The sequence below is a fragment of the Acipenser ruthenus genome, chromosome 4 (assembly GCF_902713425.1).
Source record: "Acipenser ruthenus chromosome 4, fAciRut3.2 maternal haplotype, whole genome shotgun sequence".
In the NCBI taxonomy this organism is placed as follows: Eukaryota; Metazoa; Chordata; class Actinopteri; order Acipenseriformes; family Acipenseridae; genus Acipenser; species Acipenser ruthenus.
The window spans coordinates 59,647,727-59,672,203 of NC_081192.1; the positions used below are offsets into that span (position 1 = coordinate 59,647,727).

At 44.4% G+C, this 24,477-nt stretch overlaps 1 protein-coding gene across 1 annotated transcript in view; it reads right to left on the reverse strand.

Annotated features, from left to right (window-relative positions):
- The window catches only part of LOC117400038 (genetic suppressor element 1-like), a 147,128-nt gene that overhangs the window by 60,911 nt on the left and 61,740 nt on the right, over window positions 1–24,477 (reverse strand). The window contains exon 4 of the mRNA XM_059022604.1: window positions 22,956–23,152. Coding sequence (XP_058878587.1) covers window positions 22,956–23,152 — 197 coding nt within the window. The remainder of the gene's footprint in view (window positions 1–22,955; window positions 23,153–24,477) is intronic.

Sequence of the window (24,477 nt, forward strand, 5' to 3'; positions counted from 1 at the left end):
TGTAAGAATAAATCATGGATTTGAATGTAAACAATAACAAGTAGTTGTCATGCCGTCAAAAACCTATAAATATCTCCAATGTTTTGATTCAAACACAGGCTCCCTTGAGAAAGATATGTACAACATATTGAAACGTTGGGCAGCTGGCTCTTTGAGCTAAAATATATTATTGTGTTTTATACATAATATCATCCTACAAAGGAAATGAATGGAGGAAGTGAGAGGTGGACTGGAGTATTACACCAATCCAGGAGGGCGAGACAGGCGGATAATAAACTTAAGAGACTGACGGCACAGAGAGCTAAGTATAGTTCTCATCAAAACTTTATAGATAATTGTATAGATAATGCAGTAGTTCCAACTGGCTTTAAAATAAAACTAAGCGTAAACATGAAGACTAGTGAAGCAGAAAGATTAAATGTAAATCAGATATTAAAAGAGACTTCGTTTAAGGTAAAGCAGGAAGCTAAATTGACATCGGCAAGATGAATTAGAGAAATAAGTAATGAAATAGAGATAGTTATAAATGACATAAATTGCATGTTCCCTCCATCAGAAATGAGACACTTACTTTGTAAAGTAGACAACCTTGAGAACAAAACACTAGAACATTTGAACAACAAAAAGTTAATGAAATTACACAAATTAATAAATCAATCGGGATTACAAAATAGAATAGGTCTAGAAAAAATTAAAATTTCAAATCATAACAAATCCGAGAATAAGGAAAACACTGCTGAAACACTTTCGAATAGAATACTTGAGCAATGCGAGTATAAGAGTTATGACGGCTACAACATAGTTAAAATAGAGAAGGACGGGAACTGTTTCTTTAGATGTTTAGGTGTGGTTTTATACGGTTCACAAAATGACCATCGAACAATTAGACATAATGTAATAGAACTAATGGAAAGCAATATAAAACAATATGAAATGTACATCGACTCAGTGGCCCATATTGAAAAAATGAAATTAAGTGACGGGATGTAACAGGGAGAGATCTGGACTGGCTGTCTGACGCAGGCACGATGCTGCAGGGAGGGGGCGGCAGTCCCGTGGGGTCGGCCTGTCAGTCATGGCGGTGACACAGAGAGGTGGGGAGGAGGGTGTGTGCGCTTTCCCCCTCTCTGAGTGGCTGGTAGGCGGGCTCTAATGGGATTGTGTGCCCTATAAAAATAATACTCTGCTGTTTCCTCAGGGCTGCCCTTTTAAAGAATAAAACGAAATACGTACTGGGAAGTACGGGAGCCGGGACCGAGAGAGAACCGGGACCAAAAAGAAAAAAACCAACGAAGTACCGAAAAAGACAAAGAACGGAGAACTTAGCGGTAGTGGGGAACCCGTGGGCAGACCCCTTGTGTAGTGTAAGGGTAGGCTGAGGAGACAGCCAGAGTAGGACGGAGACCCGGGCCGTGCGGCTAGCGGCGGCTGGGGTAACGCTGCCGAGGTGCAGCACCTTTTCTTTTGTAGTTTTGTTACTGCGTTTTATTTTCCTGTTTTCTCTCACCTTTGGTTTTGGAATTATTGTTTGAGCACTTGTAAGTGCGCCCACACTTGAACCGTACCGTATTGGTATGTCCATGGTTCTGTGTTACCATAGTTGGTACGCAGACCACGGTGAACAGCGCCCTCTGCGGGCTGAAAATAAAAAGTACACCCAGCACAATAAAACTGGGCACCTGTGCGGTGCTTCAAGTACACCTGCTGTTTCTTGTGTGTCAGTGAATCACCCACCACCCTCCCACACGTGGTGTCAGAGTGGGATTCACTGGCATTGCCCATAAAGGCAGTGCACAAAATAAATAAACCCCAGAAGTAAATCATGGATGCCACACAGTTCGCCACCATGATGGACCTCCTGCGCCAGACCCTCATGGCTGCGGTGCAGGGGGCGGCAAGACCCGCAGCTCCAGACTCCCGGTTGCAGAGGCCCACGAAAATGACCGCCGAGGATCGACCTGAGGCATATTTGGAGGTGTTTGAGGCCATGGCGACCTCGGCCGGGTGGGATCTGGCACAGTGAGCCAGCTACCTGTTGCCTCAGCTGACGGGAGAGGCTCAAGCAGCAGCGAGAACGCTGTCCCCAGAGCAGATGTTGGATTACCCAGTGCTGAAGACGGCTATCCTTAATCGCGTTGGGGCCACGCCGGCGGGTTACAGGAAAAAGTTCTGGGGAGAGCATTTCGCTGCAGGGGAGCATCCCCGAACCATCGCCCACCGTCTTAAGGATTACGCCATGGGTTGGCTGAACCCGGATGCCACCACCAAAGCCAGGTTGGTGGAAGTAATCGTGGTAGAGCGGTTCCTGGAGTGTTTGGCCCCGGGACCTCGGCTATGGGTACAGCGGCAGGCACCTGCCACTCTGGATCGGGCGGTCGAGCTAGCAGAACAATACCAGGCAGCGGAGCCAACGCACACGAGACTGCCTGGGAGGAGTGTGGCTACCGAATCACCCCCTCTACTGGGCCCTGAGAGGGCGAAGGGACTGGGGGGAAGGGGTAGTCAGGTATTTGGTCGAGGGGTGACCGCGGGAGCTCCCGGCCCGGGAACCGGAGCGGGGTGGGGTTCCCCGCGGGCTGCTGCGGTGTCGGACCGGGGTCTCGCGCGGCCACCTTATCGACGAGCCCCTTTGATGGCTCCGGTTTTTCCACCTCTTGCTGGAGCTCCGAGGCAAGAAACCAGTCCACCGAGGTCTTGGACGTACAGGTAGGTGGGCCACATCGCGCGGGACTGTCCCGTGATGGAGTGTGACCTCAGCCGACCAGGTAAGCATGTTCAATTACCTCAGTCACTCCAGCAGACGGGTTTTGTTATTCCTGTGACAGTGGATGGTACAAAAACCCAGGCGCTCCTGGATTCAGGGTGTGGTCAGTCCCTAATACAGGATAGCCTAATCTCACCGGGGCATAAACAAATATTGGGACGGGTGCATATTAAATGTATTCATGGGGATGTACGCTCATATCCTAAGGTTAGCACAACGGTGAAAATTGGACAGCAGATGACAGGTGCAGGTGGGGTTGTGTCCTCGATTGCCGGTACCGGTAGTTCTGGGATGGGACTGTGGGCAATTCAAAAGTTGGTTGGCTGCCCTGACGGCCCCGTCCTCCCTATTGGCTAAGAAAGAGGAAGTAATTGGAGAGATCTTTCCCTTTCGCGACCCGGAGTGGTTTTGTCATAAATTTAAACCCTGTAAAACTAAACGGGGGCTGCGAAGAATGAGGGCTGGCAGTGGAAGGGGCTTGAGAAGTTTCAGGTGGGGGCGATTGGTGAAGAGTCTGGGGGGGAGACCGCGGAGCCAGCGCAGGGGTCTGGTTCGGCTGCCTCCGCTCAGGACCGACCTGATCCCGAGCTGGAAGCCATGGGAGCTGATTTTTTAGCTCGTTCCCGTGACTTCCGACTCGAGCAAGGGCGTGACGACGTGCTGGGCAGGCTCTTTGACCAAGCAGCTGTGGTTAATGGTCGGGTGGTCGAGCCCAGATGCGCCGCCACGTACCCTCACTTTGAAATCGCTCGAGACCTCCTGTACCGTGTCGACAAATTGCCCCAGACCGGGGAAGTGCGTCACCAGTTGCTGATACCTCAACCCTTTAAGGAGGATTTACTGCGGCTGGCTCACGCTATTCCTTTGTCTGGTCATCTGGGCAGGGATAAGACTAAAGCAAGGCTTGTGTCACGGTTCTACTGGATGGGGCTGGATGGTGACGTCAGACGTTTTTGCGAACGTTGTGGGGAGTGTCAAAAGGCTAGTCCTAGAGCCGTTCCACGAGCCCCACTGGTGCCGTTGCCCCTAGTGGAAGCTCCGTTTGAGCGTATTGGAATGGATTTGGTTGGGCCGCTGGAGAGGAGTGCGGCGGGATACACACACCTATTGGTCATTCTTGATTACGCCACGCGTTATCCCGAGGCCATTCCCCTTCGCTCTACCTCAGCCAACTCTATTGCCAACGAGCTTGTGAAGGTCTTTTCCCGAGTGGGGATCCCCAAAGAAATACTGACCGACCAAGGCACCAACTTTATGTCCCGACTAATCCGCGGAACATGTAAACTTTTGGGGATTAAGACCATTAGGACCTCGGTGTTTCATCCTCAGACCGATGGTCTTGTGGAGCGCTTTAATAAAACCCTTAAGAACATGTTGCGCAGATTTATTAACCCTTTGCGGTCCATTTATTAATCGCGCGTCAGGCACGCCAGGTCTAATTAATTTTCACACGCGCAGTTAATTTTATACGCGCTGTTTAAAAGTATTTTTTTTCACAGTCAAACGGGTTTAAATGGCCCTGCATATCAACAAAGCACACACTAGGCATCTCCAGCCCCGCCCCACCCTTTTGTTTGCTATAGCGTTCAGCTATGTAAGAAATAAATAATAATAATAATAATAGTCGTACATACCGATCGATCATCTCCAGATCACTCGTTTTATCACCAAACTCCTCAATAATGCGATCCAAGTCATTATTTTATTACTATAACATCTGAAAAAAGCTCTGCAAATGTCCATGATAGTCTCAGTGCGCTGACGCACTTAGCCAGCTTGTTTACTATGAACACCCATTATCTGATACCTGATACCATGTATGACTATTCATGAAATACGCCTTTTTTTTTTTTTTTTTTTTCCGACTTGTCTCGGCTCCTGTCGCTACCACTCGGCAATTGAATGGTTTTCTCGGCTTTTTCCGGAGAAAAAACGACTAAACACCCGTTTATTGCGTTGCTATAATGATGTCGGACCCAGTCCGACAAAGGACCTGTGAGGAATAATTGCAATGTCGGACCCAGTCCGACAATGGACCGCAAAGGGTTAATAGTGATGTGCGTTACTGGGACCAGCTGATTCCTCCCCTTCTCTTTGCGATCAGAGAGGTACCCCAGGCTTCCACGGGTTTTTCGCCATTCAAGCTGCTGTATGGGCGAAGACCCCGGGGTGTGCTCGATCTGGTCAAAGAGATGTGGGAGGAGCAGCAGGATAATTCGACTAATACAGTCCGGTATGTGTTGGACCTGCGCAAACATCTTGAGTCTGTGGGAAAATGGGCGCATGACAATTTGCAGCAGGCTCAACACAGACAGGAGACGCAGTACAACCGAGGAGCCCGGTTACGCACATTTCAGCCGGGGGATAAAGTACTTCTATTATTACCCAGTTCTGAGTCGAAACTTCTGGCTAAGTGGCAAGGACCCTTTGAGGTTACACGCCGGATTGGGACGGTGGACTATGAGATCTGCCAGCCGGAGCGACGGAGAGAGAAACACATTTATCATATAAACCTCTTGAAGCCCTGGCTGCAACCGGAGGCATTGGTAGTGGCGCAGGCAGATGACGTCACCGACCTGGGACCTGATCTTTCTGTGGTGGCGAAAACAGGGTCGGTACAGATTGCAGAAAATCTGACACCAACACAGAAATGTCAGGCTCAGGCACTGGTGACGGAATTTCCTGATGTGTTTTCTCCCGTCCCAGGGCAGACTCGAGTAGCCCATCATCACATTGAAGTTGAGCCGGGGGCGCCAGTTCGCCAGAGTCCGTACCGCATACCTGAGCATAAAAGACAGGTAATAAAAATGGAGATTGATGAAATGCTGAGACTGGGGGTGATAGAGGAGTCCCAAAGTGATTGGAACAGTCCAACTGTTTTAGTGGATAAGCCAGACGGGTCCACTCGGTTTTGCATTGACTTCAGGCGAGTTAATGAGAAATCGAGGTTTGACGCTTATCCCATGCCTCGGGTAGATGAGTTGCTGGAGCGTCTAGGCACGGCTCATTTTATGACGACACTGGATTTAACGAAGGGGTACTGGCAGATACCCCTGACCCCGGAATCCCGAGAGAGGACAGCGTTTTCGACTCCCTTCGGGTTATACCAATTTAGGACCATGCCTTTTGGGTTGCACCAGCCACGTTCCAGCGGATGATGGATCGCATTTTGCGGCCCCATCAGCAGTACGCTGCTGCTTACATAGATGACGTGGTTATCCACAGTGAGGATTGGCCGAGTCATCTGTGTAAGGTAGCAGCGGTATTGCAATCCTTGCGGGAGGCTGGGCTCACGGCTAACCCAAAGAAATGTGCCATTGGGAAGAGTGAGTCGGAGTATTTGGGGTATCGAGTAGGGAGCGGCCAGATCAGACCGCTGATTGCTAAGGTGAAAGCCTTGGCTGACTGGCCGGTCCCTACGATCAAAACCCAGGTGCGCTCTTTCTTGGGACTAGCGGGCTATTATAGGAAGTTCATCCCGAGCTTCGCCACGCTCGCTGCTCCCTTGACAGACCTCACCCGGAAGGCTGCCCCAAATACGGTTCAGTGGACGGAGCCGTGCCAGAGGGCCTTTCTCGCTCTGAAGCGAAGGCTGTGTAGCAAGCCAGTGCTGTGCAGTCCTGATTTCAGCAAGAGGTTCACCCTGCAAACGGATGCGTCAGAGACAGGTCTCGGGGCAATGTTGTCTCAGGAGGTGCGGGGAAGCGAGCACCCGGTCCTGTATATCAGCAGGAAGCTCCTTCCCCGTGAAAAGAACTATAGTACCATCGAGAAGGAGTGTCTCGCAGTAAAATGGGCAGTCGAGTCACTCCGGTACTACCTCCTGGGGCGACACTTCACCCTGGTGACAGATCATGCCCCCTTAGCATGGCTTCACCGGATGAAAAATAATAATGCCAGGATCACGCGGTGGTACTTGGCCCTGCAGCCCTATGCCTTCCGGGTTGTCCACCGAGCAGGAAAATTCCATCTAAATGCTGATTTTTTCTCTCGGGAAGGCATGGGGGTGTAGGATTTCGAATGGACCGGTGGTGCCATTCTGAGGGGGAGGATGTGTAACAGGGAGAGATCTGGACTGGCTGTCTGATGCAGGCACGATGCTGCAGGGAGGGGGCGGCAGTCCCGTGGGGTCGGCCTGTCAGTCATGGCGGTGACACGGAGAGGTGGGGAGGAGGGTGTGTGCGCTTTCCCCCTCTCTGAGTGGCTGGTAGGCGGGCTCTAATGGGATTGTGTGCCCTATAAAAATAATACTCTGCTGTTTCCTCAGGGCTGCCCTTTTAAAGAATAAAACGAAATACGTACTGGGAAGTACGGGAGCCGGGACCGAGAGAGAACCGGGACCAAAAAGAAAAAAACCAACGAAGTACCGAAAAAGACAAAGAACAAAGAACTTAGCGGTAGTGGGGAACCCGTGGGCAGACCCCTTGTGTAGTGTAAGGGTAGGCTGAGGAGACAGCCAGAGTAGGACGGAGACCCGGGCCGTGCGGCTAGCGGCGGCTGGGGTAACGCTGCCGAGGTGCAGCACCTTTTCTTTTGTAGTTTTGTTACTGCGTTTTATTTTCCTGTTTTCTTTCACCTTTGGTTTTGGAATTATTGTTTGAGCACTTGTAAGTGCGCCCGCACTTGAACCGTACCGTATTGGTATGTCCGTGGTTCTGTGTTACCATAGTTGGTACGCAGACCACGGTGAAGAGCGCCCTCTGCGGGCTGAAAATAAAAAGTACACCCAGCACAATAAAACTGGGCACCTGTGCGGTGCTTCAAGTACACCTGCTGTTTCTTGTGTGTCAGTGAATGTTTTAAATACGAAGGCACAATAGAAACTATTAAAAATAATAAAGATCCCATTATTCTTTTGTACAACAATAACCATTTCTCAGTTATTGTATTTAAAGACAATGAAACCCAGAAGAAAATCTGAATATTGTGGCATAATTAAGAAAATAAATCTAAAACAGTAAAAATAAACCAGGTTAAAGTAAATAATAAAATGCAAAATAGAGAATTAAACATGACTAAGACAAAGAATTCAAAACAGAAAGATAGGAGACCCAAAAATAGAAATGGTACCAAATACACAAAAGATAAGACAGAAGACATAGTATTTGATTTATCAAGTAAAACTTTAACCACATCCCAAAAAGCAGTACTGAGTAAAGACTTAAGTTTATACCAACTAAAAGATACATTGATAAAGATAAAATGGCCACTGAATTAAAGGAGTGGGAGAGACGCATGAGATTAGCGGAATATTTTTTCTATGAAAATATCTCAGATTCAAAGGGTAATTATGAGCACGGGATTAAGGTTAATAGTACAAGCACATGGACTCCTCCGGATAGAAGAGATAAATGGTTAGATATGTATATTGAAGTAGTTAAACAAGAAATAATAGTAGGACTAAAGAAAAGATGTAAACTTAATTTAACCAATATTGAAGAACAAGCTATGACTGAGTTGTTAAATGATGATGATATAATGATAAGACCAGCAGATAAAGGCTCAGGAATAGTGATAATGAACACAGATGACTATATGAAATCTGTAGAATGTGAATTAAATAATACAGATACATATGAAGAAATTAAAAGCAATAAGATCAATAAATCGGTAAAAGAGGTTAAGGAAATTGCGGAGAGACTATACAATAAAGGAATTATATCAAAAGAATTAAAAAAAATACATGCAGCCACATAATGCAAGAACAGGCCTAGCAAGAGGAAATCCTAAAATGCACAAAGAAAATCACCCTATGCGAATGATAGTCAGTACAATTGATAATCCAACACACATAATAGCTGAAATAGCAGAAAAACAGCTTAGGTTGCACGTTGAGAAACAACCAAGCTATGTTAAGGATACAGCACAATCTTTAAAAAGACTTGAATCACTAAAACACAACCTTCCAGAGAATACAATTTTATTTTGCATGAATGTAAAATTCTTGTAACCAAGTGTCCCTCATAAAGAAACTTTAGAAGCTTGTCAAAAAGCACTAGATAATAGACTAGATAAATCAATACCAACAGCAGAGGTGCTGAACATGATCAATGTAGTTTTAGAAAACAGTTATTTTACATTTGTTAATAAGAATTACAAACAAAACGATGGTACAGCAATAGGATCTAAATTAGGAATGCATTTTGCCAGTACATACATGGGGAAATGGGAAGAACAATTACTTAGAAAATTGGAAAGAGAACCTTTATAATACATTCGGTTTGTAGATGATATTTTTGGGGTTTGGACACATGGAGAAGAACCTCTTTTCCAGTTTCATAAAATGGCAAATGAAATACACAGTAATATGGACCTTCGATGGACAAGAAAAGAAATAGAATTTTTAGATACCATAGTAAAACTTGAAGAAGGTTCAATTGAGACTAACCTCTTCTGTAAACCTACTGACATGCACCAGTATTTACACATGTCCTCTGCACATCCGATACACACTAAAAGGGCAATCCCAAAGGGTCTAGGAATAAGAATACGAAGAATATGCTCAAAAGAAAGTGACTATGTAAAATAAAGAAATGTATTCAAAACAAATCTTAAAAAAGAGGATATTATAGAGATGGAGTTAAGAAAAGTGGATAAACTAAAAAGAGATGATCTACTAGATTATAAAAGTAGAGATAAAAAGGTAAAAAGAGTCCCATTAGTAATGACTCACTCTAAACTTTTGCCCAATATATCCAAGATAGTTTGGAAACACTTGCGGATTCTACATAATTCAGAAAAATTAAAAAAAGTATTTCTTAAGAACCCAGTTGTAGCATTCAAAAGAGAAGCTAATTTAGGTGATATTTTAGTTCACAGTAAACATAAAAGAATAATTGACAAAATAGGTTCTACGAACATGTGCACCAGTAGATGCAAAGTGTGTAAATACATGGACAAAAGTAAAAATATAATTAAACATAAGAACACCACATATCCACTAAAAACTAATACCTATTGTAAAAATAGCAATGTTGTTTATGGAACAGCCTGTGAAAAATGTGATGAAATTAAATATGTTGGAGAGACTGGAACTACTTTTATATAAAAGAATTCAGAACCACCTTTTATTAATTAGAAATAAAAAAAAATGAATGAACCAATAGTACAGCACTTCACCAGTCAAGGACATGACATAAATGATGTAAAGTTTGTAGTATTAGAACAGCTCAAATTAGACAATGCGACATATAGAAGAATAAAAGAAAGTAAATGGATAAATAGACTGAACACGATTATGCCAGAGGACTCAACAGAAAAGAATGAACTAATTAACTTCAATAAATATATAACTTTTAAATAAATAAACAAAATTCATTCAAAGGTTGTGCATGCTGATGCGCTGGGGAGGCCAAATCAAGACTGATCCTCAGAGCCAGCATTGCATGATATAATAAAAATATAAGTTTATATAAAGTAATGTTAATTAGAATTAATACAGATTCAAAATGGTGTCACAATATATAGAACACCATTACATCATGTAGGAATAAATCATGGATTTGAATGTAAACAATAACAAGTAGTTGTCATGCCGTCAACAACCTATAAATATCTCCAATGTTTTGATTCAGACACAGGCTCCCTTGAGAAAGATATGTACAACATATCGAAACGTTGGGCAGCTGGCTCTTTTAGCTAATATATATATATATATATATATATATATATATATATATATATATATATATATATATATTGTCTAACACATTTATTCTCACAGACAAACTGTCTGGCATCAGTATCCAGAACGTAGTCGGTGACCACTGAAGTGAAAGTGCTGCCTGCCGACTCTTGTCTGTCTTTATATCTTTTATATAAATCTGACACGGGACTCAACGTTACAAACGAGGACCCGTAACAATAGCAAACAGGGTCCACTAAAAAAACATCTTTAAAATATATCATGGTATCTATTTTCTTTTTTATTAAATAATCCTACTACACTGAAAAGATAAGTTTTTAAAAAACAATGTAAAAGCTTTAAATGGGCGGCCCGTTTATCGTCTGACTGCGGCCCAGTGTATTAATTCCATTTCACTTATGAATATATCATAAATATTTTTTTAAACTTTGTTGACTTGCTTTTTCTAATTTTTCGCATAAAAGCAGCACACCATTTTAATTCGTAATGCAGGGGGTAACTGTTTCTCATCAGCTTGTCTCCAACTAATTTCATGAGTCTTGCTCTCCTTTCTCAAACCCGCTGCATTGAAAGAATCCATTCCCAACACAGGAGGCTTGTTGCTAGGGAGCTGACATCACTGCCTTGTGCCTTTTGTTACATTGCTGGCTGCTACAACTGAACAGATTTCCTAATGTCCAAATATTCAAATCCTTTTGGCAACATACTGTATCTCTGGCAAGAAACACCACATCGGGGTAAAAAGGAGAGTCCATGTGTCATCAGTTGGTGTTTCCAAACTTTTGAACAGTACCGTATATATACATAATTTTTTTTTTGTATTTAACAGAGAATGATGTAGATGGCGAAACTGTTACTATTGGACTCACTGAAGGAATGGTTGGCCAGTTATTCAAAGGTTCATTCAAAAAACAAGCTAAATTTATGCAACTTGTCAGTTCTTGGCAGAGAGATGGTCTTCAGTCAAGCCCACTTGCTACAGCCAGGCAAGTATTTGTGGTGACTATACAACTAAACATATTCTGTAGCTAAGTGTGTATGTATGCAAATCAACATTACATTTACTCTTATCATTAATAATACCTTTTTGAAGTAGAAAAAAATACTACAATACAGATGGTTAAATATTTCTAATTAAAAAAAAGTTAAGAGGATAAATTAAAATCATGCTGGACTCAGGGGTAAGGGGGCACCATTAGTTTCCCCTTGCATGCATAATATTGACATGGTTGTTACAAAATTTTAATTGATCAATCTTGTTCCCTTTTTTATTACTGGATTTGCAGTAAATAACAAAAGTATTGTTAGTTATATGGCAAATTTATGTCTAATAAAAAAGAAAACTAACTTGAATGGGAACAGTAGTATGCAAGTGCTTCAGATATATAAGCATTCATGCCTGCTTTCATTCATCATTACTGAAAAAATTCAATAATTTCAACCCAGTCTTAAATGTTCTGTATTAAAATGTTTTCTGAGTTAATTGTGGAAGACACATAATTCAAATATCCTCTTTTGGTTTATAGAGAAAAAAAGTGTCCAATTTAGCACCTGGTCAATAGAACAGTTATGTTAATCAAGGCATACATGACAGAACTAATTTGTGATTCTTTCCTTTATTTTCCTTCATTAGTAGAACTGCTGAAGCTAACTTTCCTGCTGTATTTCCTGCTGTATTTACATTACCAGTATTTCCAAAAGATATACAGGCTAAACTGGACAGCAAGGAGACATTTGTATTTTAAATAATAATAAACAAAACAGCACGTGGGCCAAACAAAAGCAAATACAAAAACAAACAAACACAAAACAGGAGCCAGCAACATGCCCATGTTGCTCCCTACACATCTCTCAAACAAAGGAACAATCTATTTATACCATGTGGTTGGGTCGATTTCTTGATTGATTGACTGACTGATTGATTGATTGGCAATCAATCCAACCACATGCTCACCTGGCCTAACAGGTGCAGTCACTCAACACACACAGACACCCACAGGCACATTCAGGAACTACACTCCAAACTATTTACACATTATACAGTGGCAGAGACACAGTTCTGCCACAGAATGTAATGATGCGAAAACATATAAATTACTATGAATAAAGTTATTGTAATGTGAGAGTTAAACCACAGTGGAAGATGTCTAATTATTTTGATTATTTAAAGACATTCTTTAACCTACTTTGTTACCTTATAGCTGATGTCTTTGTAATATTTTGCAACTGAAGTTTTTACATTTCACCTGATTTTGAGAACACATACTGTAAATATACCTGTTAAGCAAAACTCATACTGTTTACAAAGGTGCATGCTTTAATTTACTGACCACTGCTGTGTTTCTAGTGATTGCAATCAAACTTATTGACGCTACATAATTTTTCTTCACAGAATCTGTGTGGATTGTCGGACAGTTTTGTCCACTGGGCTGAACAGCAGGCCAGAAGAGGGCTCGGGCTGGACCTGCAGCTCCAAGGCGCCTCCATCTGCTGGTTCGGATGGAGGGGCCTGAAATGGCACGTTTTTAAATTTTTTAATTTCATTGATTAATAATGGTTCACCTCCTGATATCCTGGTCATCCATGCTGGGGGCAATGATTTAGGGAAACTTAAAAATGTGGAGTTAATTCGAGTTCCCTTTCAAGTCGAAAATAACCATCAAGGTATGGGACATTGCCGTCAGGCAGTAGGGATTGGCTGAGCTTTATGTCAAAGCTGCCGATAGGCCTCCGCACAAACTGCCGTGTAAGCCCGCCCCCCTGGGAGCTTACTATACGCAGCGCGCGGAGAGTCACTTCCTCTTTTGCCTTCAGCATCAGTAGCGGTAGGACTTAGAGCTATTTAACTGATTGTACTCACTAAAGCTTAGGCTTGAGAAGCTGGTTTATCCCCTTCTCCGAGTTTATTTCAGTTATACTCTCCGGAGTTATTATTGTTTATTATTATTGTTATTGTATTATTATTTAGGATTATATATTGTTTAACATTATATATTCCTTTTCGCTTTGCTTCGGCATCGCGTTCTTCGTGGTCTCCCCGTCTTTCCTCTGTTCTTAATTATTATTGTGTGGGTTTTTTGTATATATATATTTTGTATATATATTTATATTTTATTGAATATATATATTTTGTTATATATATTGTATATTGTGTGTTCGGACGCGTGTTGCGTTGGCCTTGGCCCACACTTTGTGTGTGTGCGGGTAGTCTGCTCTGCAGTGTTCCCCCCCCGCGGAAGACAACCACCAACGTGCAAAATCCCCAGCACCTTTCAGGTAGGTATTGCACAGCATCAGACACTGTACCAGCACTTAGCGTCTCCGCTTGGCGGGTCAGCTTAGGCGTCTGTGCTAGCGTTCCACGCTCGGTACTCGCGCTTCGGCGCTCGCGCTCCGGCGCTTTTGGTGTCAGCGCTTGGGCGCTTTGTGCAGCGCTTCTGCGCTTGGTGCTTAGTGCTTCTGCACTTGGGGCTCAGTGCTCGACGCTCGACGCTTCGGCACTCGACGCTCGGTGCACGTTCCATCAGCGCTTGGTGCTTCCGTGCTTCGGTGCTCGACGCTTAGGCGCTCGACGCTCGGTGCTCGACACCTCGACGCGCGCACCCTCGACGCTCGACGCACGCACCTCGGTGCTCGACGCTTCGGCACTCGATGCACGATAGGGCATACTGCCAGCTATGTGCGGGGTTTCAGACACGCACCCTTCGCCAGAGAGCGAGGAAGGCAGTTGGAGGTCGTTCCCCATCCTCGGGCTCGTCCCACACCGTCTCGGCCCCACCGTCATCGATCGTGTCGCTGCCAGCGACGTCTCAGCTCCCTCTGAGCCCATCTTCCCAGCTTACAGCTGGTCAGAGATCTCCAGCCAGGCGTGCTCGGGAACGTTCCCGCAGTCCCTCCTCTCGCGGGGCTCGCCCCCGTTGGGAGTCTCGATCCAGGTCTCGATCGCCTCGCCGGAGAAGGCACTCTCGCTCCCCTCGGAGGGGTAGGCGTTACCAGGACACATCTGGGGTGGCTGAGCTCACCTCCAAGATGTCACAATTTATGGAGCTCATGATGGGACAACAATCCCTCCTTATGACCCTAGCAAATGTGGCGCCTCGGGCCCCAGAGCTAGTAACCGGACCCAGCACTAGTCAGCTGACGGTTCCTCCACCAGTGCCCCAGGAAGTAGAGTGGGACGCCGATGCTGTCTCAAGGGACGCATCTGATGCAGACCCGCTCTTTGAGGACACAGAGCCTGAGGTGGCATCCCAGCACTCTGGGCAGGACGACCCTGAAGTGCTGGATACTAATGACCCTATCTGGTCAGTGGTGGAGAGGGCAGCCCGTCACTTAGGCGTGGACTGACCTGCGTCAGAGCCAACACGACGCTCTTTATTTGAGTTGCCATCGGCTCCGCCCCTTCAGTCCAGGATGCTCCCGGCGTTCCCGGATTTTATTAAGGAGGTGCAGTCCACCTGGGGAGCCCCGGCCTCCGCCCCGGCGACTTCTCGCAAGGCTTCGGCTTTTACCATGCACGGGGCGAGCGAAGCTGGATTAGCGTCCTTTCCGCCAGTGGGCGCCGCGTTCGCCGCGCTAGTAAAGGCGCCGACATTATCGGGGCTGGCTAAGGACCCTTCCTGCCCTAACAGGCAGTGTAGGATTACGGAGGCCCACCTAAAAAAGGGTTATGCCGCGGCTACAGAGGCAGTTAGACTGTCTAACGTGGCCAGCCTCCTGACAGTCTACCAGGCGGCGCTGATTCGCGACCTGCCTGAGTCCCCATCCGTCGGACTTAGAACCGAGCTGGGTGCAGTTGCACAGCTTTTGGTTAAGCTGGCTCAGCTGAATGCGCGAGCACAGGGCAGGAGCATTGCTTCCCTTGTAGTGGCAAGGAGGCAGCTCTGGCTCTCACAGGCCAGGGTACAGGAGCCTGATAAGGCCCCGTTGCTAGATGCTCCTATATCCCCGGGGCACACGTTTGGCCCAGCGGTGGAGGAGATGCTGCAACGCTCCGTCAAGGCGCGTGAGGCGTCGCAGCAGTTGGCTAAGATGTGGCCAAGCAAGCCTTTCCAGCCAAGGCGGCCGCAGGAGCGCCAATGGCGCAGGGCGCCGCCGCAGCAGCAAGCGCACCCACAGGGCAGTAAAACCGCCCCTTTGGGGGTTTCAGCACGCAGCCAACCCGCGTTTGCAAGACCGCAGCGCGGAGGGTGGCGCCCCAGAGGAGGTAGCAGACCACGCCCTCGTGGCTCTGGTCAGGCCCCTCGTGAGCGAGCGCAGCCTAAGCAGCCCTGAGAAACCCAGGCAGCCATTAACCCATCCCTACACTGTTCCACAGCTTCTGTTCTGGCAACAATGCACCAACGACATCTGGGTGCGCAAGACTATACTCACCGGGTACACCCTTCAATTCCGGTTAAACCCCCCCCCTTCAGGGGAGTGGTGGTAACTGTAGTGAAGGACTCGGTTCAGTCCTCAGCTCTAAATGCAGAAATACAGGCATTGCTCAAGAAGCGTGCCATTCAACTAGTAGACCCTGCTCTGACCGACCAGGGGTTCTACTCCAAGTACTTCCTAGTGCCAAAAAAGGACGACGGCCTCCGCCCTATTTTAGATCTGCGACTACTGAACAAATACCTACGGGTGTTGTCGTTCAAGATGCTTACGCACAGGCACATTGTCCAGTCTGTCCGGCAGGGCGACTGGTTTACCACCGTAGACCTCACAGATGCATACTTTCACGTTCCCATCTGTCCGGGTCACAGGAAGTACCTACGTTTCGCATTTCAGAGCAGGGTCTACGAGTTTTGTGTCCTGCCATTCGGCCTGTCTCTAGCTCCTCGAACCTTTTCGAAGTGTATGGACGCCATTTTAGCCCCCTTGCGAGCTCAAGGCATCCGACTGCTGAACTATCTGGACGACTGGCTCGTCTGCGCGCAGTCGAAGGAGCAGTTGGCACAGCACACAGTGATGGTTACAGACCATCTTCAGCGGCTAGGTCTGAAGGTCAATTCAGAAAAGAGCCGCCTCGTGCCGAGCCAACAGACCGAATTCTTGGGTCTGCATCTGGACTCTGTGTCCATGGAAGCGACCCTGTCGACACAAAGAGTTGCCTCACTGGAGCGGTGTCTCTCCCTATTCAGGCTGAGAGAAACAGTCAGCATGGAGCTGTGTCAGCGCATGCTGGGGTTGATGGCTGCCGCCTCGCAAGCCCTTCCTTTGGGCTTACTACACCAGAGACCTCTGCAGGCCTGGTTCAATGCCTTCGCGTTGCATCCGCGGAGAGACAAACACCGCAGGTTGAGGGTATCCCGAACCTGCTGGGAAGCACTGCGCTGGTGGAAAGTTCCGTCGAACATCCGCCAGGGCGTATGCTTGGGTCCCATCTTCCGAAGGGAGGTTATTACGACCGACGCTTCCAACCAAGGTTGGGGAGCAGTCTGGAACGGGTCGGGGACTCGCGGAGTGTGGTCAGGACCCTGGAGGTCGGCCCACATCAATGCTCTGGAACTCAGAGCGGTGGACCTTGCCCTGCGGCACTTCTTGCCAGTGCTTCTAGGCAAGCACGTGTTAGTGCGGTCAGACAACACCACGGTAGTGGCGTATATCAACCGCCAGGGCGGCTTGCGGTCCCCCGGTCTTCACCGGTTGGTAACACGGCTGTTGCTTTGGGCTCAACCGCGTTTAGCCTCTCTGCGGGCGGTTCACCTACCGGGCAGAGTCAATTACGCAGCGGATCTCCTGTCCAGAGGAGGTCCTCTTGCAGGCGAATGGCGTCTTCACTCTCGGGTGGTAGAGCGCATTTGGGACTGGTTCGGCACAGCGCAAGTCGATCTCTTCGCTTCGCGAGAGACCACGCACTGTGAAGGACCTCGACAGCCCCCTAGGAGTCGATGCACTGGCTCACGAATGGCCACCAGGGCTCCTGTATGCATTTCCACCGATTTCGATGCTCCCCGCCTTCTTGGAGAAGGTCAGGGTAGAGCAAGCGACAGTGATCCTGATCGCTCCTCGGTGGCCTCGGAGGATATGGTTCCCGAGTCTAGTGCAGTTGTTGCACGGTCGCCCGAGGGAGCTCCCTCTGCGAGCGGACCTGTTGTCCCAAGCCCAAGGAGGGCTATGGCACCCGAACCCCAAGCTCATGCAGCTATGGGCTTGGCCCCTGAGCGGGAGCGCCTGTCAGCCTTAGGGCTTTCGACGGCGGTTATATCCACCATTCAGAGTGCGAGAGCGCCCTCTACTCGGTCACAATATGCGTATAAGTGGCAATTGTTTCAGAGTTGGTGTCTGGCTGAGGGCCATGACCCGGTCTCCTGCCCTATGGCAGTGATATTACAGTTTCTGCAGAAGCTGTTAGATGAGGGTAAGTCTCCCTCTACACTTAAAGTGTATTTGGCCACTATTTCGGCTTGCCATGTACGCATTGACGGGTTATCACCTGGTTGCCATTTCCTGGCATCTCAGTTCCTAAAGGGCGCAAGACGCTTGCGGCCTCCAAGGTCGACCAGTTTACCGTCTTGGAGCCTTGATGTGGTGCTAGAAGCCCTTACCAAGGCACCGTTCGAGCCTCTCCACAGTGTGGATATGAAGTTTGTGTCTATTAAGACTGCGTTTTTGCTGTCAGTGGTATCAGCAAAACGTGTGGGCGAGTTACATGCACTCTCGGTGCATCCATCATGTACTCGTTTCGCAGGAGACGGTTCTAAGGTCCCCATGCGTCCAAATCCGGCCTTTTTACCCAAGGTCATATCCCCGTTTCACATGAACCAACCAGTCGAGTTGATGGCGTTCCATCCTCCTCCTTTTTCTTCCCCAGAGGAAGAGCGGTTACACATGCTCTGCCCTGTGCGGGCATTGAGGTGTTATATTGATCGCACAAAGACTGTGAGGCAAACAGAACAGCTGTTCATATGCCATGGTTCTAAAACTTTGGGTCAGCCGTTGTCTAAGCAACGCCTTTCTCATTGGATAGTGGATACTATTCAGTTAGCATATGATACTATGGGCCTTCCGCCACCAGGGCAGTTGAAGGCACATTCCACTAGGGGTATGGCAACATCCTGGGCCATCTTTAGAGGGGTGCCGATGTCTGACATTTGCGCTGCAGCCAGTTGGGTTACACCGCATACATTTACGAGGTTCTACCGGTTAAATGTACTGGAATCCTCTGCTCCGTCATTTGGAGCATCTGTGTTACACTCTATGACGCCTCAGGTTGCGGACGTGTAGAGTGGTTGACAATATGGTGTGACTATTCCACCTTGGGACAGGTGTCATTGCGAGCATAGACGCTGAGGCGCAGCTCCGCATATGTGTAGATGTACTGCCTACGCAGTTGCGTTATGACGTAAGGCTGTCCTACTGCCGAGAATCCTCCCTCGCGACGGCTTGGGTACACTTTTCCCATACCTTGATGGTTATTTTCGACTTGAAAGGGAACGATAGGTTGCGGATGCAACCCCGGTTCCCTGAAAGAGAAAATAACCATCAAGCCGCGAGGTCGCTCTGGAGGCCTTCACGGCCTGAAGGGCAAAAGAGGAAGTGACTCTCTGCGCGCTGCGTATAGTAAGCTCCCAGGGGGGCGGGCTTACACGGCAGCTTGCGCGGAGGCCTATCGGCAGCTTTGACATAAAGCTCAGCCAATCCCTACTGCCTGACGGCAATGTCCCATACCTTGATGGTTATTTTCTCTTTCAGGGAACCGGGGTTGCATCCGCAACCTATCGTTATGAAGAAAGATATAACTAAATTGCATGAGATGTTTCCCAAAACAAAAATTGTTTTCTCACCCAGCGACGTCTTTGGAAAAATATTAAGGCATCACCAAAAATAAAGCACGTAACTGGGTGAACAATGTCATTTCAGATTTTGTAAGGGGTTTGGGGGGGGTTCAATTCGAAATTAAATATGATCAGGTTGGGCTTTTTAGGAGGGATGGTGTCCATTTAAGCGACACAGGTAATGGTATATTCCTAAGAAACCTCCAGCATGGAATCAAAGACCATATGTAAATTATTCCCCATCCCATTCCCACCACTTATTGTTTTTGAATTGTTTAAAGTTGTTGTTTTTTTATTTTTTTAAAAAAGTCTCTTATTCTTTCCATCCATCCATTATCATAACCGCTTATTCCTTAACCTAACCCAGCAGACACAGGGCAATGCAAGGCAGGACTACACCCCGGACAGGACGCCAGTCCATCACAGGGCACCACACACACTCACAGAGGGCAAACCTGAACAGCTTGTCTTTGGAATGTGGGAGGAAACTAGAGTAACAGAGAAAACCCACGCGAACACAGGGAGAACATGCAAACTCCACACAGACAGACCCTGGGCCAGAATCAAACCTAGGACCCTGGCTTAGAAATTTAATGTGATCAATTTACTCTCAGGTTCAGGTGTGTTTCTTTAGTCATAGGTGTCTATCAAATAAATCGAATAGCATAATGACATATACTGTACAGCTTGATTTTAAAAAGTGGCCTATAAAAAATAATCACAAAGTGATTTTATACTGTATTATCTCTCTTTATTATATATGTATATTGGTTGGTATTGAACCACAGATTAAAATCATGCTGGTACACTGTATGATCTCTCTTCCTTGCTATTTAAAGTCTCTTGGCTGGTATTGAACAATTGTAATTCAAGACAAGAGACATGTATAATGAGGAAGAGAGATACCATATATATGTGTATATCTACATGATTTTAAATCATGATAATTCACTTTAATTCAATATACTCTATCTCTTTCTCGTTATATATGTCTTATTGGTTGTTGCACTGCAGGGATTTACCATTTTAAAATGATGCTGATATACAGTAGCCTACATATACTGTATGATCTCTCTCACAACACAAAATCTTGGTTGGTATTGAACTACAGGTATTTACCACGGTTTAGCAAAGACGTTAACTCTTTAGTTTTTAATTAATTAATGTATTGTTTCTTCCAAAACTTGTAATTGAAATATATACACTATGATAACCAGTCTCCTGTTCGTTTTCTGTCCTAATTATACAAAGTACTGCAAGTAAAAATAAATGAAAGAACAAATATAAAATAATAATACTGTATAAGCAACGTTTTTCTCGTGTGATTGATGTGCACTGTGGCCTAGTTAGTAATCGCAGCATGGAGCTTAATTTTTTCCATGATTGAAACTCATGCTTTAACTTTTGGACAATCGCTCGCATACCTTCTGTCTATACTGTAGTGCTTCCCAAAACAAAAACACCTCCAGAAATGCAAAATAACATTAATACGTAACACATTTTGCTAGTTAACGTTTGTTACACAAACAGAAATACACAATCAGAAATGTACAATCATACAATTCATTTTAAATGATTTATTTACTGCTAATATATATTACAGCGATATTCACATTCCCTTAACTAGCGTAATACTGTCAAATATATCCGATCTACATAGGCTTAGTTTACATTAGAAACAATGGAACCTCCCCTTTAAATTCTAGAGCTTGATCAACTTATTTCCCGAACAACTTATTTGCTGGGACACCGGTACTAATGTTAGAGTTTGGTTGGGGGTTGAGGCTGTGGGCACATGATCTTTGCTATGTGCACAGCATGCATATCCTTCAATCCCCTGCAATGGTTAAAAGCCTAAAACAGTGTTAGTAGTGAAACGAGTCATGACTGTAAAATATATAACAATACATACCTACCAGGAGATCATTACATTGCACAAGGCAATTAATGTCTATGGTATTAAATTAGTACAGAGCTGGGGATGATCTTGAGACCGTGCTAGCCAGTCCGCAACTCAGTATGCATCTCCGTACTAAATCCATAAGTTTGTTACAATTAACCCATAGTGTCTAAATTTGAAGAGTAAATTACTCAATGAACCTATTTGGAGTGCTGTTTGTAATATTATGTAAATTGATCAAGGATACACACAACATGGTATTTTAAAATATTCTTCTCCTATTCCATTATAAATGTATATATTTTCTTGCAAGGAACAGCATTTTATTTATTTATTTTTAAAATAAAAATAGTCATGGTATAGTCATAATACATTAGAAGTAAGTTGCTAGTTAAGGCCCTGTCCACACTATACCTTTAAACCGTATTAGTTGCATTTAAACCGGCTTAAAAGTGCTGAATACGGTTTGCGTCCACACTACGCAGCATTTAATACTGTACTCGAGAACCGGACTCAAGACCACCTCAGGAGGTAGTCTCGAGTCCGGTTCTAATTAGATCGCATCAGGTAGTGCGGTTTATCAGAAGTGTGGACGCTGTAATACCAAACTACATTTTTTTGTGTATCCTCCAATATCCCAAAATGCTTTGTGGTATGTTTGGCGAAATACTCAGAGCAGGCGCCTGAAGGACTTGCTATCAGTGTACACTCTGCAGTAGATATTCATTTTTATGCTTCAAAAAATCTGTCAGGGCATCTTCTGTTAAACTAATGGGGAAAATAACAAAAACACAACGTTAAATTAGGCGACTGAAAAAATGAAATTCGTGTTAAAAGTAGGATCGGGGATGAACAAATCATGTAATTTGTCAGCTCTGTTTGAAATAAAATCATTAGGCTCAGGCAAGATATGAAGGTAAAAACAAAGATTGTTTTGTAATTAACAGCTTTTTCTGAGTTTAATCAGCTCAATTTGTTTAAAGGGACTTCACCTGATTAAAAATAAAACCTGAAAACTTCAAGCCCTACTTGTGTGTTTTCGGATTTACTTTTTCCGCAATACTTGTTATATTTAATTTATGCAATATGGACCTCTGTTAATATGGACCTCTGAAATGAAGAGCTGAGCTGACACATCTCTTATTTCTTACATTTCTTTGCTGTTTTGATGCACATTTGTGGTGGGTATGCAGAAAATGTGATTTGAATCTGACCACTGTCTAGGGTTACTCATATAGTACAGTAGAGATCAGCAGAGATCTAAATACATTGGCTATCAAAAAATAAATTGCATGCATGCACTCTCTAAATACCTCTCCCTGAGCTAAGCGTTCTTGACTATGTCACAAAATAACAATGTCAGTTTGAAAACTTGCCAATCATCAACACCCAAAAAGAGAAAAAGTAATATATATATATATATATATATATATATATATATATATATATATATATATATATATATATATAAGTAGTCTGCTTGCTTATTGGAACTTGATTTTGATTGCTAGATAGGTTTGTTACATTTCTGTCGCTAGACTCCATCTCAGTGTATGTGTATTACCATGGTGTCTCTATTTATCTCTTTTACATCTAAATATCAAGTGTCCTTTATTAATTATGCTCTGACATAAGGTACATCTTCAGTCTGGTGTAGTTATATGAACTGAAATGCTTGCATGGTGTGTGTGGTCACCAGTTGACACACAGCCCTCTTAAATCACACTTAGAGTTGCAGTATGTGCAGTATCTAGTGCATAGTTCTGATAAAAAGAGAGTTGTAAATTAATCCCCACATGTTGAATTTAGTCAAAAGATAGCACTGTTTTTGTCCTTGAGGGTATGGAGTAAAAAGGGCATACAGGTAGGTAAATAGTTGTTTTATACCTGACTGCCTTCATTCCTCCATAGGTCACCTCCAGCCTCATTGGGTGCTATGGTTACCACAGGGGTCCGCTTTACAGATCTTTGGGTTCCAGCTGAGGCCCCCCTGGGACTGCAGCTTGGGGTTCTGGGATTCACTGCTGCTGAGGGTGCAGGTGAAATATCATCACTGTAGGAAGAGTCTGAACATCCTAGATAAACTAAAGATAAACATTTCAGATTAGGCATATTTTTCTTAATAAAACACCATAAACTTGCTTTCTCTCCTTTTTTCTGTTTTGTTCACAACCACTTAGGAAGAGTCACTCCACCATTATAGAAAGGTTTTTGGTTATAGTTGGGGCTAGGATAATAAGCAAATGAAAATTAGGCCAACAGCAAATTGATTCTTCATAGGAGTTCAGAGCCTAGAGTGATTTATGAAATGCCACTGAACCCAGAGGTGGAATTGTTTTATTATAGTTCAGCAGTCATTTTCTTATATATAATATACAGTATCATACTTTAATTGGTTCTAGGAGTCCATCTGATATATCAAAATATTGTATGTCAGAGAGAGTAGTTATTACATTGTAGTTTCTTTATTAAAGTCAGAGCATTGTAAATTAATGTCAGGTATATCAGATATGATAGGTTCTACTGTGCAATACATGGATTTTACGACATTAAAAGGACAGAACTAGGGCTTGATTTACAAAGTCTACTGTACCCTTATGTTGTGAATTAGAAGCACACAGCTTGTTTGAACCCCCTTCTGCTTTTGACTCAAAAAAAAAATAATAACTAGGTGTAAAAAAAAAAAGACTGCGTGTTTTAACCCAAGACAGAAAAGGAGTAAAAAATAAAAATAAATAATTACTGTGTGTGTTATCCCAGGACACAAAAGGACTAAAAAAAAACAACAAACATAGGAATACTGTACGTGTGTTATCCCAGGACAGAAAAGCTGTAAATAAATAAATAAATAAATAAATAAATAAATAAATATTACTGTGCGTGTTATGCCAGGACTAAAAAGGTGTAAAAAAAAAAAAAAACAACTAAAAAATACTGTATGTGTGTGTTATCCCAGGGCAGAAAAGATCAAGAAAAATACTATGTGTGTGTGTGTATCGTGGATTTTACGTGACATTAAAAGGACTTAACTAGGGCTTGATTTACAAAGTCTATTTGTACCCTTACGTCGTGAATTAGAAGCACAGAGCTTGTTTTAACCCCATAATGCTTCCTTGTGACTCAAAAGAAAAATAATAAAATAATAACTAGGTGTAAAAAAAATGTTTTTAAAAAAATTACTGTGCATTTGTGTTATCCCAGGACACAAAAGGAGTAAAATAAATAAATAATCCTGTACGTGTGTGTTATCCCAGAACAGAAAATGTGTAAAAAAACAAAATAAAATAATAATAACAATAATAATAAAAAATACTGTGCGTGTTATCCCAGGGTAGAAAAGGTGTAATAAAATAAATAAATAAATAAATAAATAAATAAATAAATAAAATTGTGCGTGTATGTTAACCCA